This window comes from Xenopus laevis, chromosome 3S (assembly GCF_017654675.1).
Source record: "Xenopus laevis strain J_2021 chromosome 3S, Xenopus_laevis_v10.1, whole genome shotgun sequence".
Taxonomy (NCBI): Eukaryota; Metazoa; Chordata; class Amphibia; order Anura; family Pipidae; genus Xenopus; species Xenopus laevis.
The window spans coordinates 101,733,541-101,749,799 of NC_054376.1; the positions used below are offsets into that span (position 1 = coordinate 101,733,541).

The 16,259-nt window shown below is 36.8% G+C and overlaps 1 protein-coding gene across 2 annotated transcripts in view; it reads right to left on the reverse strand.

Annotated features, from left to right (window-relative positions):
* Positions 1-3,003: 3,003 nt before the first annotated feature.
* cplx2.S (complexin 2 S homeolog) overlaps positions 3,004-16,259 on the reverse strand; it is a 96,932-nt gene continuing 83,676 nt past the window's right edge. For both annotated transcript variants that reach the window (XM_041588696.1, XM_018256124.2), the window contains exons 3-4: positions 12,727-12,908; positions 3,004-4,160 (exon numbers count right to left, since the gene is read on the reverse strand). In XM_041588696.1, the coding sequence (XP_041444630.1) occupies positions 3,963-4,160; positions 12,727-12,908 (380 nt within the window). In that variant the 3' untranslated portion in view covers positions 3,004-3,962. The remainder of the gene's footprint in view (positions 4,161-12,726; positions 12,909-16,259) is intronic.

Genomic DNA, 16,259 nt, shown 5'->3' on the forward strand with positions numbered 1-16,259 from the left:
TGAAAGAGGTACAACTCACTTTGCCCACCCGTAAAAAAGGAATTTGGAAGGTTCACAGACCCATACAGAAACATACAGTATCTAGAATTTTGACAGAACTGTAGATACATTATTCTTTAGTGAAACCAGTCAGCATCTGTGAGAAATTGTGCTAATAATAAAAAAGCTAGTAAGGTAGAGGATAAAAACTGGGGCAGATTTATTAAATAGCACAAAGAAACCCCGAGTGGAATGTTTTCTATCTCTTGAAGGAAAAAAAAACATGGCCAAGGAGCCATTCCTCAACACCAAGATCAGTTAAAAAAAAAAGCATAATTTCAGTTTTGGTGCCCCACTACAAACACGGGCAGGAGGTAGATCTTTAGAAGGCTCATGCAGAATTTATGGATTAAACACCCATATAAGTGCATTTTGCACCATGCATTTCTGCCTACAATCTAGAATAGCAAACTGGTGCAATTGTACTGTATACTGTGCCTACTTATACTGCAATAATGCCCAAAAGCAATTCACAGATAAAATGATCTTCATTGAATTAGGGCAGGACACAGTTACCTTCACTCTGATGGCTTCTCTATATCCTGTCCTAATGCAATAATGACTGTTTTATTTATCAGTAAAATACTGTATGAACTTCCTTCCATACCTCATAAGTATAAATTTCAACAAAATGGTAGGTAAAGGCCAAGTGAGGCTCTGTTGGGGTTCAGAATAAACATTTTGCAACCTTTACTCAGTTTTCAGCTGGAATATTAAATAAAATGTTCCGTTTTTTAAGTCCCAAACTTCATGCAAAAAGAATCCATATCTTTAAAATCATTTCTGTAAATGTCTTCCCTCTTGTACATCAGCTGAGTCCTCAAATGTAATTGTCATGAAAGCACATAAAACGTATGTTCTTTGGGGCACATGCAGTATTTTTGTTTCACATGAAACCTTCAAGCACATGGCATGTACCATTCCTATTTTTTTTAAAGAGCGATTGCCCTAAAACTTGATGAGTCTAGCTCAATTCAAACTGCCTTATTTTATTTCCTAAAAATTAAAAAAAATTGAAAAAAATGAATATACATTTTACTGCCCTTTAACTAAGATGTTGTTTGTCTGTTTTAAGATATTTACATCTCGAATTACAAACCTGACCCCAGTTTTGATACTCCATTGAGAAATCCTTGTCCATAGGTAAAAACCTATTTAATGGAGGAAAAAACATTTGCAACAGGTCCACATTAAGAGTAAACTCAATTATAGCCTATGACATTCCCCAGTTAGTCACTGGTAGCTGCAGGTTTGAACGGAACTCATAGGCTTACAATAGTCTACCTGTGAATGCAGAGTGGATATGAAATATATCCAAATCACATAGAAAAATAAGTTATTTTAATTATATTTTCTTTCACAGGTCTGTTGTGCCACTTTCCACATGGAATCCAGGAAAGAACCCATTTAATTACATTTTCTGGTGTCCATAGCCACATAAATCGCTTTCCTATTTCTTTTAGGGTAGAGCATGCTTTCCATGGGCACATCCCTCCCTATCCTTTTGGTATAATGCTGTTAGCAGTGGGATACAGCACAGCAGCCTTATGCCATAAAACATATTAAAATAACAGCTCTCTAATGGAGAGCTTCGTTAATATTCATTACATATACTCATGCATTACCCTTCTGGAATGTCTCAGTAGCAGTTTGTACTTCTTATTAGTGCATTACATTTACAAAAACAATTTTACTCAAGGAAAAAAGTATAATTTTTTTTATCTACTGTTTGGTCCATGACAACCAAATCAATGATCTAAGTGGCACTGAAACAAACTAAAAGCAAATGTGAAGATTACAACAACACAAGGACGTATAAAGTGACATATCACTTTGGTTTGATCACAGAAAAAAACCAAAGCAGTGGTTACTGGATTAAACATCCTGTCCATTGTATGAGCAAGAGGAACAGCAAACAAAAGAAGAAGCGGGTATGTACAGACATATATGAATGGATATACTAAAACAAAGTATTAAGGTGGCCATACACTATAAGATCTGATCTTTGGCAAGGTTGCCAAACGAGCCGATCTTAACCCGATATGCCCACTAACGGCTGGCCAATATTGGATGACACAATCAGACTAAAGGACCGATATCGGCAGCTTTAATCTGCCCGTGTATGGCCACCTTTAGTCAAGTTTTTATGTTACAGATTTAAACAGTTAGGGGCACATTTACTTAGCTCAGGGTCGGACTGGGGGGCCCGGGGCCCACCGGGACTGCTGTCCAGGGCCCCCCCGCCCCCCTACTAAAACCCGTCGGGCCAGCCGTTCGGCGCGCATGCGCAACAACGGCGTTTGGCGCGCATGCGCAATAACTCAGTTCGGCGCGCATGCGCAACAACGCCACTCGGCGCTGCGCATCGCCGAAAATAAAACATTTTTTTTCCAAAAAAAGGTTCTGGCCCGGCGGGGGCCCACGAGGGTCGGGGCCCACCGGGTTTTTTCCCGGTATACCGCCGGGCCAGTCCGACACTGACTTAGCTCGATTGAATGAATAGAAGAAAAAATATTTAGAATTTCTAAAGTTTTTTTGGCTACTTCGACCATCGAATTGGCTACTTCGAATCGAACTAAAAATTGTTCGACCATTCGATAGTCGAAGTACTGTCTCTTTAAAAAAAACTTCGACCCCCTACTTCGCCAAGTAAAACCTACTGAACATCAAGGTCCCCATAGGCTTTCTAACAAATTTCTGGTCGAAGGTAAATCGTTCGATCGATGGATTAAAATCCTTCGAATCATACGATTCAAAGGATTTAATCATTCGATCGAAAGATTTTTCCTTAGTTCGTTCGTTCAAACGAATTGCGGTAAATCCTTCGACTTCGATATTCGAAGTCGAAGGATTTAACTTCGACAGTCGAATATCGAGGGTTAATTAACCCTCGATATTCGACCCTAAGTAAATGTGCCTCCTAATGTGTTTTATGGAATAGGACAGACAGTGCTCGTAATTTTCAAAAAAGGCATCAAACCCATACATATTTTCCCCCTAAGCATGCAATCAGCATTACAGTCATAAAAATCTAAAACAGAAGTCTTTTGGTCCATATCAGAGTCCATGTGAGGTTCAGCTCGAGTCCTCAATAACTCTTTCATTTTTGTCTTATCAAGGACAACCGTTGGAAAAAAAAGATGTACAGTTTAGATTGGTCTATAATATGTCGCACCATTGGTTGTTTATTAGTGTGTAGGAATGCACAATGTTTCCATCTCTTTAGGAAAGGCGTCAGAAAGACATTGTCAGAGAGAGATCTAGTGCAGGTTTCGATAGTTTGGCAGAGACAAGGAAAGATGAGTAAAAAGTGACACAAATCCAACATGCTGAGTAAAGGACCAATGGAAATACAACTTGGTTTCTCCATAGGCTTTTCCCAAACATATGACAAGAGAGTGGATCTACAGCTGAACTCGTCACTTTTAATCTCCTTGTACCCTCACCGGAGGCATGTTTTCAGCACTCTTTCTTATTAGATGGATTTGATTATAGTGCTCAAGCTATTTTAGGCAGTTATCATTTAGCAAATAAATGCAGGGTGAATTTAACCCCTTGTTCCCTTGGTTCCTACCCTTCTTTGCACATTTTTCGTTTAGCTACAAAGTGGGCAGGTTTGTAAACCTCATCACTACTGGATTTTAAATAGCAGTGACAAATTTGGTCCATACAACATAATATAGGCAGTAAGAGAGTCATTTCTAAAAACAAAAAACAAGTCAGTAAGATAAATATCATCTGTAAACATATGTGGGCCAATGCATCTGTATGCAGGGATTTGTCTGTGTGTCCTTAGTCATATACTGAGTGTGTGCTTTTGTGACAGAATTTCTTTTAGTCAAGGATTTGATTAGCTTTCCTTTTGCTTATAGCAGAACGTGAGTTTGGCTGGAGCAGAAGTCCCAAAATGTTGTTTGTCATGGTTACTTTTTAAACATGTCCTGAAGTGGTCCTGGGAGATACTTGAGTACAGTGTCCAAAATGCTTTCTTCTTCTTCATCATCATCATCTCCACAACCAGCTGGAATAGCTTTCTTAGGGCGCGTCAAACTGCCCTCACAAGGCTGCTCCAGAGCTGCTTTTTCTTCTGCTTCTTTCTCTTCTTTCTTCTTCAGACCATACTATAAGATTGATACAGAAACAAAGAACTTTTTAGAGGGCCTTAAAAATTCATTTGCTTAATGATGTCTAGTAGACAGGAAATAGAGGAGTAAATACATTATATAAAATGCAAAAAAAAAAAACAGGCTTAAAAAATTCAGTGTTTTCATTTCAGCATGTTACACATAGCTACACATCTATAAAGCAGTGTATGCATTAATGAGTCATCAATCTGTTTAGGAAGTTTTTCAGCAAAATAGGGTTGATGACAAAGTAAGCCAAGTTTAACTGGGAAACCATGAAGTGCATTTAAACGAGAACTAAACCCCCTACCAAAAGCCTCCCTAAACTTGCAGGCATTGCCCCCTACCATCTTCCTCCCTGCGATGTGCTTTAGTGTAAAAAAACCCTTTAAACAATTCTGACTGTTAAATGCAGAGAGGTGCAGTGGAGCTCCGAGTCTCTCCATATTCTGGCTCTTCATATAGTCTTTGAAGCCGATTCATGACTTGGCTGAACTGTGCATGTGTTGGCAGGATTTCATGTTGGCAAAAAGACCCGGAGACTATACGAAGAGCCAGAAGTTGGCGACTGGGAGCTCCACTGCACTTCTCTGTATTTAACAGTCAGAATTGTTTAAAGGGTTTTTTTTACACTAAAGTACATTGTGGGGAGGGAGAGGGGAGGGGGCAATGCCTGCAAGTTTAGGGGGGGGGTTTGGTAGGGAGGGTTTAGTTCTCCTTTAAATGCACTCTTTGAAAGCTACATCTTATACACAAAAAGGGGGCATATTAATCATGGGAAAAAGAGAAGGGTCTCAATTTAGAATATTTTTGAGAATTTTGGGGATACTGCAACCTTCTAATTTCAGATTTTAATTTTTTACCCAACTTGAGACCAATACATATCCTCAGCTTTTTGCTGTTTATAGATTAATCATATTTAAACGGGGCCATAAAATCTGCGATCCAGCACAGAACCACCCTCTTACTAATTTAGGTAGCATGAATAAAGAGAAAGCACACAGTATCTTGTTTTATCTTGTGGAAAAAAAAGGGTTGTCATGGCTTATCTCCCTGACAGGATATTAAATATCAGTGTCCTTCTGTACACCTTGTGATCAGAAGGGGCATGGGCAAATGGAATGAGCTGCCAGAGGGACATGAGATAGAGAGATATGGCTTGGTTCTTTAATATTAAAAGATTACCTGATAGCAACGATTCTCTTCAGGCACTAAACATCTAGCAATTTTACAGTACAAGGTCACACACAAACTTCCTAACTATATTAAATCTCTCTGAGTTTTCAGCCCTCTGTTTAAAGCATTTCACATTTGAGTGTCCATCAAAGCTTCAAGGCAATGCTTTATTGAAGGATGCACATTCTTAAATTAATTTAAAGGCATATTATGATATGCCCAGATTGACATCTTGGCTTTAAAGCTATTCATTCTGGATCCTAATATGTTAAATTCAGTGGGTAAATAAAAAGAGGTAGGGGGATGTGCAGAGTTCAGTAATAAATTATCGAACCACTGCACAGCTCCATCACTGCTTCAGTGCCACTGGCCTAATACAAAAACAGGAAGGATCAACAGAAATAAATACAGGGAATACGCCAAAGTAATAAGACCCAAAGGGATAAGAAAGAATGCTGGGCCCTTGATATAGAGGTGAATTAATTAAATTAGTATTTTCTCTTTTGTAACGACTTGATTAGGGCTGCGCAATATGAAGTTTTAAGCGAAAAAATAAAGCTCAACTGCCCTGAATAATGTTCAGAGTTTAGGTTTTGGGTTGCTGTGTGTTTACATATGGGAAAAGGGACAGTAACTTGACTTCCAGAATCTCTGAGTGAGTTAGGCCTGCATCCTTTTTTATTTATTTACATGCCTATCTTATTGAATTATGGCAAAACTGCCTATGACAGCTTTCCGTTACCCTTTCTTCTGTGACAGCAAAACATATGGGTGTTGCTACCACTTTTCCTAATAGCTTTCTTGCGTGTAACTGCTAAGCAGAAGATCTCAGCATGCACATGAATTTTTTAGAATAGCCTAATGGGAAGTCACTAAATTTATGAAGTGCTGTTAGCAAGAGCACAGTTAAGTTGTTTAAGGGGAACAAGCCATGTTCTTCAATGAGATTCAAAGATGAAGATTCATTTTAAGGAAGAACACTTAGGGGCACATTTACTTAGGGTCGAATATCTAGGGTTAATTAACCCTCAATATTCGTCTGTCGAAGTTAAATCCTTCGACTTCGAATATCGAAGTCTAAGGATTTACCGCTATTCGTTTGATCGAACGATCGAATGAATAATCGTTTGATCGAACGATTAAATCCTTCGAATCGAACATTTCGAAGGATTTTAATCCATCGATCGAACGAAATTCCTTCGATCAAAAAAAAGTCGAAGGTCGAAGTAGCCAATTCGATGGTCGAAGTAGCCCAAAAAAACATTAGAAGTATTTTTTCTTCTATTCCTTCACTCAAGCTAAGTAAATGTGCCCCTTGAACTTTTCCAGCAAATTTCAAAGGGCAGTGGTTGTCTATGGTCCACTGAGTTGAGCAGTGCTGCTCCCATGAGGCTAGCCTTAACTGTTTGCAAATCCAGTAAGGCCCTGATTGACCTAATTTCAATATATGGGAGCATCTGCAGTTGCTACTTCAAGTGTCAGTCTGATGTTTAGCTTACTTCCATTGAGAAATAGCCAGCCATTGTTTAGTCCCCAGATACATTGATCCTTGGTTAAGTCAAGGCAATGCAAGCTAAAGCCTGGAGCATCATCATACATTTGAATATCCCTGAATGCCTTTTTAAACCCTTGTTTACTGTTTTCAAATATTTGATATCTAGCCGCCTTTGCTGTTATAAATGAGAATTTAGGTCTCCTACAACACCCATACTAAGTATAGTGCCATAGTACAGGAAGTCAAATAATAGACCTACTTATTAATCCACTGAGAATATGTTGCCTATTATATCCAGCTATTTATATGGCTTAATGGGATACACTCAGTACAGAAGGTGCCTGTGTTTAGCAATTCACTTTTTTCCCTTGACCCAATTCGTTTTTGCTCTCTCCAATTTTTCTTTCTCAGACCTACTTTCCTCTCCTAACCTATATTTTGACATGTTAGCCATTCCTCTTGCCACCTGTGTCTTTACTCTCCACTCATGTCTGGACTAAGATACAAGATTGGCCAAGGCATTTCAAGGAAGGACTACTGCATTGCTGGTAAAAGTGCATAACATGCCTATTTTGTTGAATGGTGATATGAATTACGTGTGTGTGCAAGTATTTTTTTTCCTGTGTAAAGATGTGTGCACCTCTTACACAGAACCTACATGTTCTACTTTGAGGAAGGAATTAAATTGTTGTTGATTGATTTATATATGTGCTGTGGATCATTTGGAGGGGTTGAACTAGATAGACTGCGGTCTGTAGTCAATCCAAGATAGCAATGGAATATGAAAGTACAACTTTAAAGGGGCACTACACTTAAATTGCAAATGGCTTCATAAATACATTTTTGTGACTAAATTATACATGAAGGTATTTCTCCTAAAAAATTTCTACAAAAATAAATATATAAAATCAGGCTTATATAAGCCTAAAATGGCATTTGACAATGCATTTCACAAAGTTATGTGCACTGTCCTATGCATTATAGATGTATTTGTACATTATGCTAAATGGTCTTTTAAAACAATGTCCTAGGACCTTAAAGTGCCAGATCAATTGAGCAAAATAATGGTCTTTACAGAAAATGGGTGAACATTATTCTTTACCATTTCTTGAAAGAAGAGGTTTTAGCAGGAACGTCAATTAATAATTGACCAAGCAGATTACCTAAAGGGTGAAGTAGCGTTAATTCGCCAGCGTGACATCATTTCGGTACTTCCCTAATTCCCTAATGGCACAGACGTAATTTTCGCTACCGAAAGAGAGACACGCTAGCGATCATTCGCAATCTAACGCCAGACAAATTTTCGCTCTGGCGAAGTGACGTAACTCCGCAAATTCAGTAGGAAGCGGATTTTACTGAACGTTACCTCATGCGCCAGACTTGCCTTCCCCACCTCAGACCATGCAAAGTGTAAAGAGTGGATAGGACTTCCTCAAAATTTAGTTGAAAAGTCCCAAGTAAGCTGGCCGCAAAAGAGCGTTATTTTTTTTTGGGTAACCGGGTTCCCCCATACATTTTCTAACATATGGAACATTAACTATACTGTGGGCTCATGTGTAGGGCAATATAACAGCTCTATTTCTTTTATTAAGGTTCCCTGGGCTTGTGTAATGTAATGTATTTGATGAAACATATACGTCCATTAAACTTTAACTTCCGCCGTATGCAAATTAGCCAACACTAGTGCAACTTCACCAGCGTTCAATACCCTGGACGCAACTTTGCATTTTAGGGAATTAGCTTTGTCTGGGCGGAATTACGCCTGGCAAAGTGTTGCGATGTGGGCAAATCGGACGCTAGCAAATTAGCGATGCTTACGGAATTTGCCCCTATGTATTAAACCTGCAAACAAATGCGAGTATTCATCCACCTACTGCATCATACTGTAGAACCATATGACATTCTTTTTATTAATGAGATACCACAAAGGTAAATCAATCGTATTAAATCTCAACTTTAATTCTGAGCCCTGCAGACTACTTCATTTATATGTAGGCATATTGATGCTGATACTCTCAAAGTTGTAGCCATCCATTTCAATGTCCAATGCACATCTGTCAACCTATATAAATGAATATGTTGGACAGTGTGGAAGACAATGATAAATACCTAAAACAAACAGGGTTCAGCTTCCCTTCTATTTAAATTATTAGCAAAACATTCTAGTTCTGGGAGGAACTGGAGTGGAAAAAAAGGACTGCTGTCTCATTTCAAGGTCACCTTAGAGTAAATGAACCAACTTGAAGGAGAGATCCACGGACCATTGGTTTTGTCTCTTCCACTGTTGGGAGACACATTGGTTGATAGATTAAGGAATCAATAGCTCAGTGGTTTCATCCCACCCCCCTCTTAGTCAAAAGAAAAAATATGAGTGGACTATAAATGTGTATTCGCCAAATATCTTCAAATCACATGGGCTTCAGTTTTACGTGCCATTTATATTTCAAGAAATCTAAAAATTTGGTTCCTTGAAGTACTGTATACTGTATGTATTAGTATCAGTGTAAGTTATACCCAAATTAATTACATTAAGCAGGTGTTATTGCAGCCACGAATCTTAAAGAAACACAATCATCTTTATTAATCAACACACCTAAATGATGTTGAAACCATCAACCAATGCATACAATGTAGTAGAGCACTGTTGAATCTTTCTTTCTCAAACATATACTTCTATTTACTTGATTTAATTTATTTATTTTCAATCTCATAAAAGGTAGTGATGGGCGAATTTATTCGGCAGGCGCGAATTCGCAGCGAATTTGCGCGATTCGCGCCAGCGAATAAATTCGCGAAATGCCTGTGAAAATTTGCGGGAAAAAAATTTTCTTCACCGGCGTCGGAAAAAAACGGACACCGGCGTCTATTACGGGCGCCGGCGACAAAAACGAGACGACGGCGCCGTTTTGCTAATTTTTCGCCGTTTTGCGAATTTCGCGTGAAATTCGCAAATTTTCCGGCGAACCGAAACAGCGCAAATCCGCCCATCACTAATAAAAGGCTGTTACATGGCTTGAGAACATTACATTTTATTTGACTAATTCTACAGCATATATATCTCCTGGATAAGAAATAGTTGAAAAATATTTCCTTGTACAGTAGCTCATTACAAAGCATTTTTTGCCTTCATAAACTGTAGCCTTAATGTAGATGCATACATTTGTTTTCTTTATATCCATGACATAGTGTTGTTTTTATCAAATGTTGTCAAAAAACTCTCAAGTTGCTTAACTAATAAAGTTTATAAGATAGGGATGCACCGAATCCACTATTTTGGATTTGGCCTAACCCCGGAATCCTTCCTGAAAGAATACCGAACCAAATCTGAATCCTAATTTGCATATGCAAATTAGGGGTGGGAAGGAGAAACATTTTTTACTTCCTTGTTTTGTGACAAAAAGTCACGCGATTTGCATATGCAAATTAGGGGTGGGAAGGAGAAAACACTTTTTACTTCCTTGTTTTGTGACAAAAAGTCACGCGATTTCCATCTATAAGATGTCACAGAGTTGGAACACAAGATGTCATTTGTGTGAGATGTGTGTAGGCATCGGGAATAGGAGTTTATTTGTATGACCTTGTTTCATTTTCAGTGTGTAAATAGAAAATGTCAGCAGAAAGTGATTTTTCACTCAAGCTCTGTATTCCTGGTTTGACAAATTGTGATGCAATTTACAAATGATCTGTCATAGAGACCTTGATCTTTTTTAACCCTGCTTGATGCTTGTGAGGCTTGAAAAACATATGAGTAATGTGTTTCAAGTTTGAGCAAAATTATATACAAATAAAAATATCACTGCAAACATACAGCTTCTTCTACCGCACCAGAAGAACTGGACTGCTGAATAAATCCTTATACTGTAACACATTAAGAGGGTTTATTGATCTATCAGATCCCCAAACATGAAAATATCCCAAAAAACATGTAACTTGACAAATGTAACATCCCTTAGATTCCTGGTATGTGCCATTATTGGTGCTGATTTTGGGTGCCAATAATAACTATAAAATCTCTTGTAAGCAGCGGTATTATGTTTTTAAAGGGTTCGTCCAATGGATAATAAATAAATACTGCAGCAGTGCCATAGGATTCAAACTAAACACTCTTCATTCATAGTAACATAGTAAGTAAGGTTGAAAAAAGACACACGTCCATCGAGTTCAACCCTTCTTTTTTTTTTTTTTTATTAACTACCTATCTGCCAGTTGATTCGCGCCTGCCGAATAAATTCGCCCATCACTACCTTTTATGAGATTGAAAATAAATAAATAAATTAAATCATTCATTCATTCGTGATGGCTTCTTGATGAAAAAGAGATAATTTGTGAATTAATATATATATTTCACAAAAACTGAATATGCAAACATATAGATGTGCAAATGCAGCTAAATACCTAACATGATCTTTTATGCATAATTCATTGTAACCCCCATAGGTACCTTTATTAATCTATGCTGCAAGGAAGTGTCCATGTTGTATGGAATTATATAGATTATAGGAAGGACTCCTACTCACAAATGGCTTTGTATTAAACTTAAACTCATTCATAGAGAATTTGACTTATTTATCATTTGACTCATTTTAAAGCATTTCATCATCATTAACAGCAACAGTGTGTTGATTGTACAGTATGAATATATGTTCATAAAATACATACTATACTTTCATAATAGACTTTCATTATGCTTCCCTTTTAAGGAAAGGCAAAAAGTATATTCAGCACAAGCCATTTTCATTAAAATAATGTTGACTATGGGGGTATACTGCCCATTTAAGTTCTGCTCTATATAAGCCAGATTTAGTTATACAAAGGGCCTAAATGTACAATTTGACATGGTTCACTTGTTTATATTCAAATATATGTTTATATATGTTTTATATTCAAATATCTCTATTAAGAAGCGATGGATGTCTTTTCTTAATTGAAAATTACTGTTTTGCTGTTTACCAGAGTTGCGATATTATCCTTAAGTGGCAATGGAAAAGTCCCATTTTCTGTCTGAAATTTGGGCCCTACAAGAAGAGACATAGTGGTCTACCAAGTACTTTCCTAAAAGGGCATTTCAAGTGCTAGTTAATTGGGTCACATCAAATATTTCCCCTAGACCATTAATATACATATTATGGTGTATTTAATATTTTACTGTAATTATTTATCTTTCTGTCTATATATAGTTTATCTATCTATATCGCAACCCGGTATTAGCAGATAATGGTGCCAAGTAGCTGTGCCCATTTTATCTTCTACCTTGTTAACAATTCGCTGCCACTGCAATCACCATTTCACATGCAAGCTTGTGTCCAGTGTGAAACGAAAAAGCACATTGGCATGATATTATCTCCCATAGATAATAAAAATACAAATTCTACAGACATGCAGTAATAAATAGCAACCAATAAAATTCTTACTTTTAAACAGGTGATTGGTAAATGCTACCTGCATTTGGATGCTATAGGCTAATACACCTGTAGCAAACTTTATACGTTTTATTACTTAGTCCTCTTTGTGTTTATTAGATGCTCCTGTAGGAAATAACTAGTAGCAACCCGACTTCCAGAGTTCTGTATTTTGAGGCTGCTGAAGCTCAGAGAATATATTGATTTCAAATAAAAAGTATAATTCACAGGACCCAGATAAGGAATACTTTTGGGTAGTACAATGTTTCCCGTGTCATTAGTTATTTGATTTAGTCATTAGTTATTTGATTTATCAGTTTCTTATAGTAGTTATTGTAAGGATTGGGTTGAGTATTTGTATGTATTTTCTAGCATGCATCCAATACCTGTGAATCACTTGTGTCACTTAATCTAATTACTCTCATTATGTGTATATTTCTTTACCTAGTGTATTGCATAAAGTTTAAAAATAACAACTAATTGTATTTCATACCTTGTCTCTTATTTGTTGTCGGATTTTTTCTCTCTCTGCCTCCATTTTGGCATACTTAGCCTTCCGTTCCTCCTCTTGCTGCCGCAGAGCTTCTTGCCTCTCCTCTTCCTTTTTCTGAGCATCAGGATCCTTTTCCTTTTCCTCTTCCCCTCCCAGCATCTTCCCCATGTCCTTTGTGGCCCCTACACGCAATATAACACAGTATATAATTAGAAACAAAGCAACAGCAAGAAAAAGAGGAGTCAAAGGTCCATGGAGACATGGTTAATTAATACAGGGATTGTTGGAATAAATGTCTTTCCTAAAACTCCCTATGCTGGCATCCTTGGCTGGCTTATTAGGACAGCAAAGATTAATGGCTATTCTCAACTTCCCATGACCAGCTGCTCATTATTTATCAGCTGACAGGAAAGAACTCACAAGGTTAAAGCATGGGTTAAAAAAACAGCAACCAAGAACAACTGTTATCATTAGTATTTCTGTTATCTACTGCAACCATAGATCATACCTTATTTATTAGCCACTTAGCTTATCTCATGCTCACTTGTTTGTCTCTCTTTAACAAGCTTCTTCACTGTTACCTTTCTCATCACCCTTCCACAAATCCACTTTTTGCAGGTACTCCATTTTCAAATAAAAAAAAAAAAAAAAATAAAAAAAAAAAAAATATATATATATATATATATATATATATATATATATATATATATATATATATATACTGTATCACCCTCATTGTCACTATCTGGTCATCTACAGATCAGTTCCTTTTGTGTCCTTTCTACAGAGGGTCAGTTATGAGTATGCAGCCATTCATATATTCTTATTGACCTCAAACTAAAATCAGAATTAATTCTGCCTACCATTACACATGCTTACAAGTTCATGTAGAAGTCAATGGGGTTGTCCTAGGCAAAATTCAAGCCATTTTTGAAATTGGAGATTTCCCAGTTTTTAAGTGTTTTTGAGCTTGTACAACTGATACATTCGAGGTAGTCAAGTTTTTTTCCACAATTGTATTGTCAAGTTCTTTTATATTTGGATTTTTTAATAAATAAACAAGCCAGATTGGCCCATATAGATTGCCAAAAAAACATGCTCTTGCTCCCAATGCACCTCGTTGCTGCCAGTGTTGCATATAAAACTGTTGCATAAGAATTGATTTCAACTTACTAGCTTCAGGTGATTATTGGAATTGGACCAAGAAGCATTTTAGATAAAAATACCTTTGCTGCAGCAAGTTAAAATGATAAAGACTCTCCTTTAAGTTCAGGGAAATGGAAGGTTGTTGCAACTGCTTGGCATGAAGATTACATTATAGCTGCAGTTACCCGCAACTACCAGAAACTGATACAATGAATGTTGGTAGTGACAATTAAAATACCAGAAAAATGTTGGTATACAATATCAAACTAGTTACAGAGATAGGAATAATTGCTCATTGAAAGACAAAAAGAAGCACATTTGTCTTCTTGAAAGCAGTGGGATCATAATATTGTGCTACACTTTACTGATCAGAATATAAAATGGCATGCAATATCTGAATATATTTCATTCTCCACACCTAACATTCAGTCATTCATTTGATGATAAGGTGGAAGTGCTAATGTGCGATACTCCATGCTGAAAATGCACCTCCTGAGGCAAAACATTGACAACATCTGTTAGTGTTTATACTCAGCTGGCAAACTGTTTAACTGATATGCAAACACAGGGGCTAAGATCTCCTTTAGAACAGGCAGTAAGCAGCTGAGCATATGTAGAATAAATAACAGAGGAGAAATGGAATAGTTAAGATAAGACATTAACCTATAGGTTTTTTCTTCTCATGCATCATATGGCATTAAACAGAATCAACTTAGTTATTAAATTAACAGCACAGAAAACAGAAATCAATACATGCAGATGGATGTGATATACCCACAAATTGTGCGGGGATGTTCTCTGAACGGCAGGATAGAGAGATCTACTAATTTGCATTGTCAACATAATTAAATACATCATGCTGGCCATTGGTAGCTGTCCTAACAAATATATCCATACTGTAGTAAACTATTAATAACATTGTTTCACAAAAAAGCGTTTTTGACTTAGGTTTCCGAGATGTGCTTAGCTATGGCTGTTGGCCATTACAATTGGCTGGAATTTGTTTGTCAGATGATGGACAGCACTGAGGGACCAATATATGACTGATCTTTTTCTTACCTAACCGGGTCAGAAAATAGTTATCTGAATCATAACTTCCCACAAGTGATCAGGGCCAATTCTCAGCAGTGGTGCTGAGCTGTACTGAGTGCTGACACCCCAGAAATGGGATGTGTAAGACTGTTTTATCTATCTTCTTTGGGATTTGTGTCTATATACACATTTCTGATTGGAAGAAAAATCAATCTGTTCTGTATACTTGATTCCTCAGTTTGAACTTTTAATATATCTGTCCCTAAGTGACACAAGGCAACAGGAAAACGGTGTTTTGAGGCAGTTATTGAAAACATCACTGAATATATAAAAATAATACATTTATGTGAAAGAAAATATTTAACAACCCTTTAAAGTAAAATAATGTAAGTTCCATATCTTACCTTCTCTCATACAGTAATATTCTCATTTCCTTTCATTTTAATTTGCACTCGCAGTTCCTAATATGGATTTTATTAACTGGCGTCAAGATGCGACGCTTCCTTTCCACAAAAAAATAGCTTTTGTCTATACTTATCCTCTCTATTGTGTTTTTTTGCTTGTCTCAAAGTATCAATCAATATTCAAGTTTATATATATATATATATATATATATATATATATGTATGTATATGTTATTATAATTTCTGCTTGTTTAATTAAAAATACGTTAAAAAAATGTTATGAAAAATTCAAGGACATTGTCATGTGTGATTTTTTTGGCTTGATTTAGTGCAAACGGAGAGCAATTTACAGCCCTAGTGTGGATACAGAAGCAATTGTAATACTGGTTCAGATACAAAATATTGTCTATATGTTTTTATATGGCAGGAGCCTCAGAGAACTCTACTGCTATAAAAAAATCTACGATTATGCCCAAAGTAGGGTGAAGGCCTAAAAAGGTGGCTTGAATGTATCTGAAAAGTAAATCTGTATCTAAGTGAGTACTGTTCAACAGTGAGCAAGATATGTCATATACAATATGATGTCAGCCTGAAAAAGTTTATTAGAACATAGAGAATAAAAATAGCAATATGATACCCAAGAGCAGGATATTACATGCCAAATGTAAAATGGATATTATAGGCCACATTTAAACCCAGTCTAGCATGTATGCTGTGAATTGTGCTCTTTCTTGCACAGATCAAATTACAATCACAAATAATGCTGACAATAAACAAAATATGCATAAAATGTGTACTGTGTGGTTCATTTTTTTCATTTTTGAAAGGCAATATAATGAGTCATGCAGATAAAGACAAAATATTAAACACAGACCCCTCATTGTAAACACAAGGGGGCAAATTTATCAAGGGTCGAATTTCGAAGTTAAAAATACTTAGAAATTCGACCAT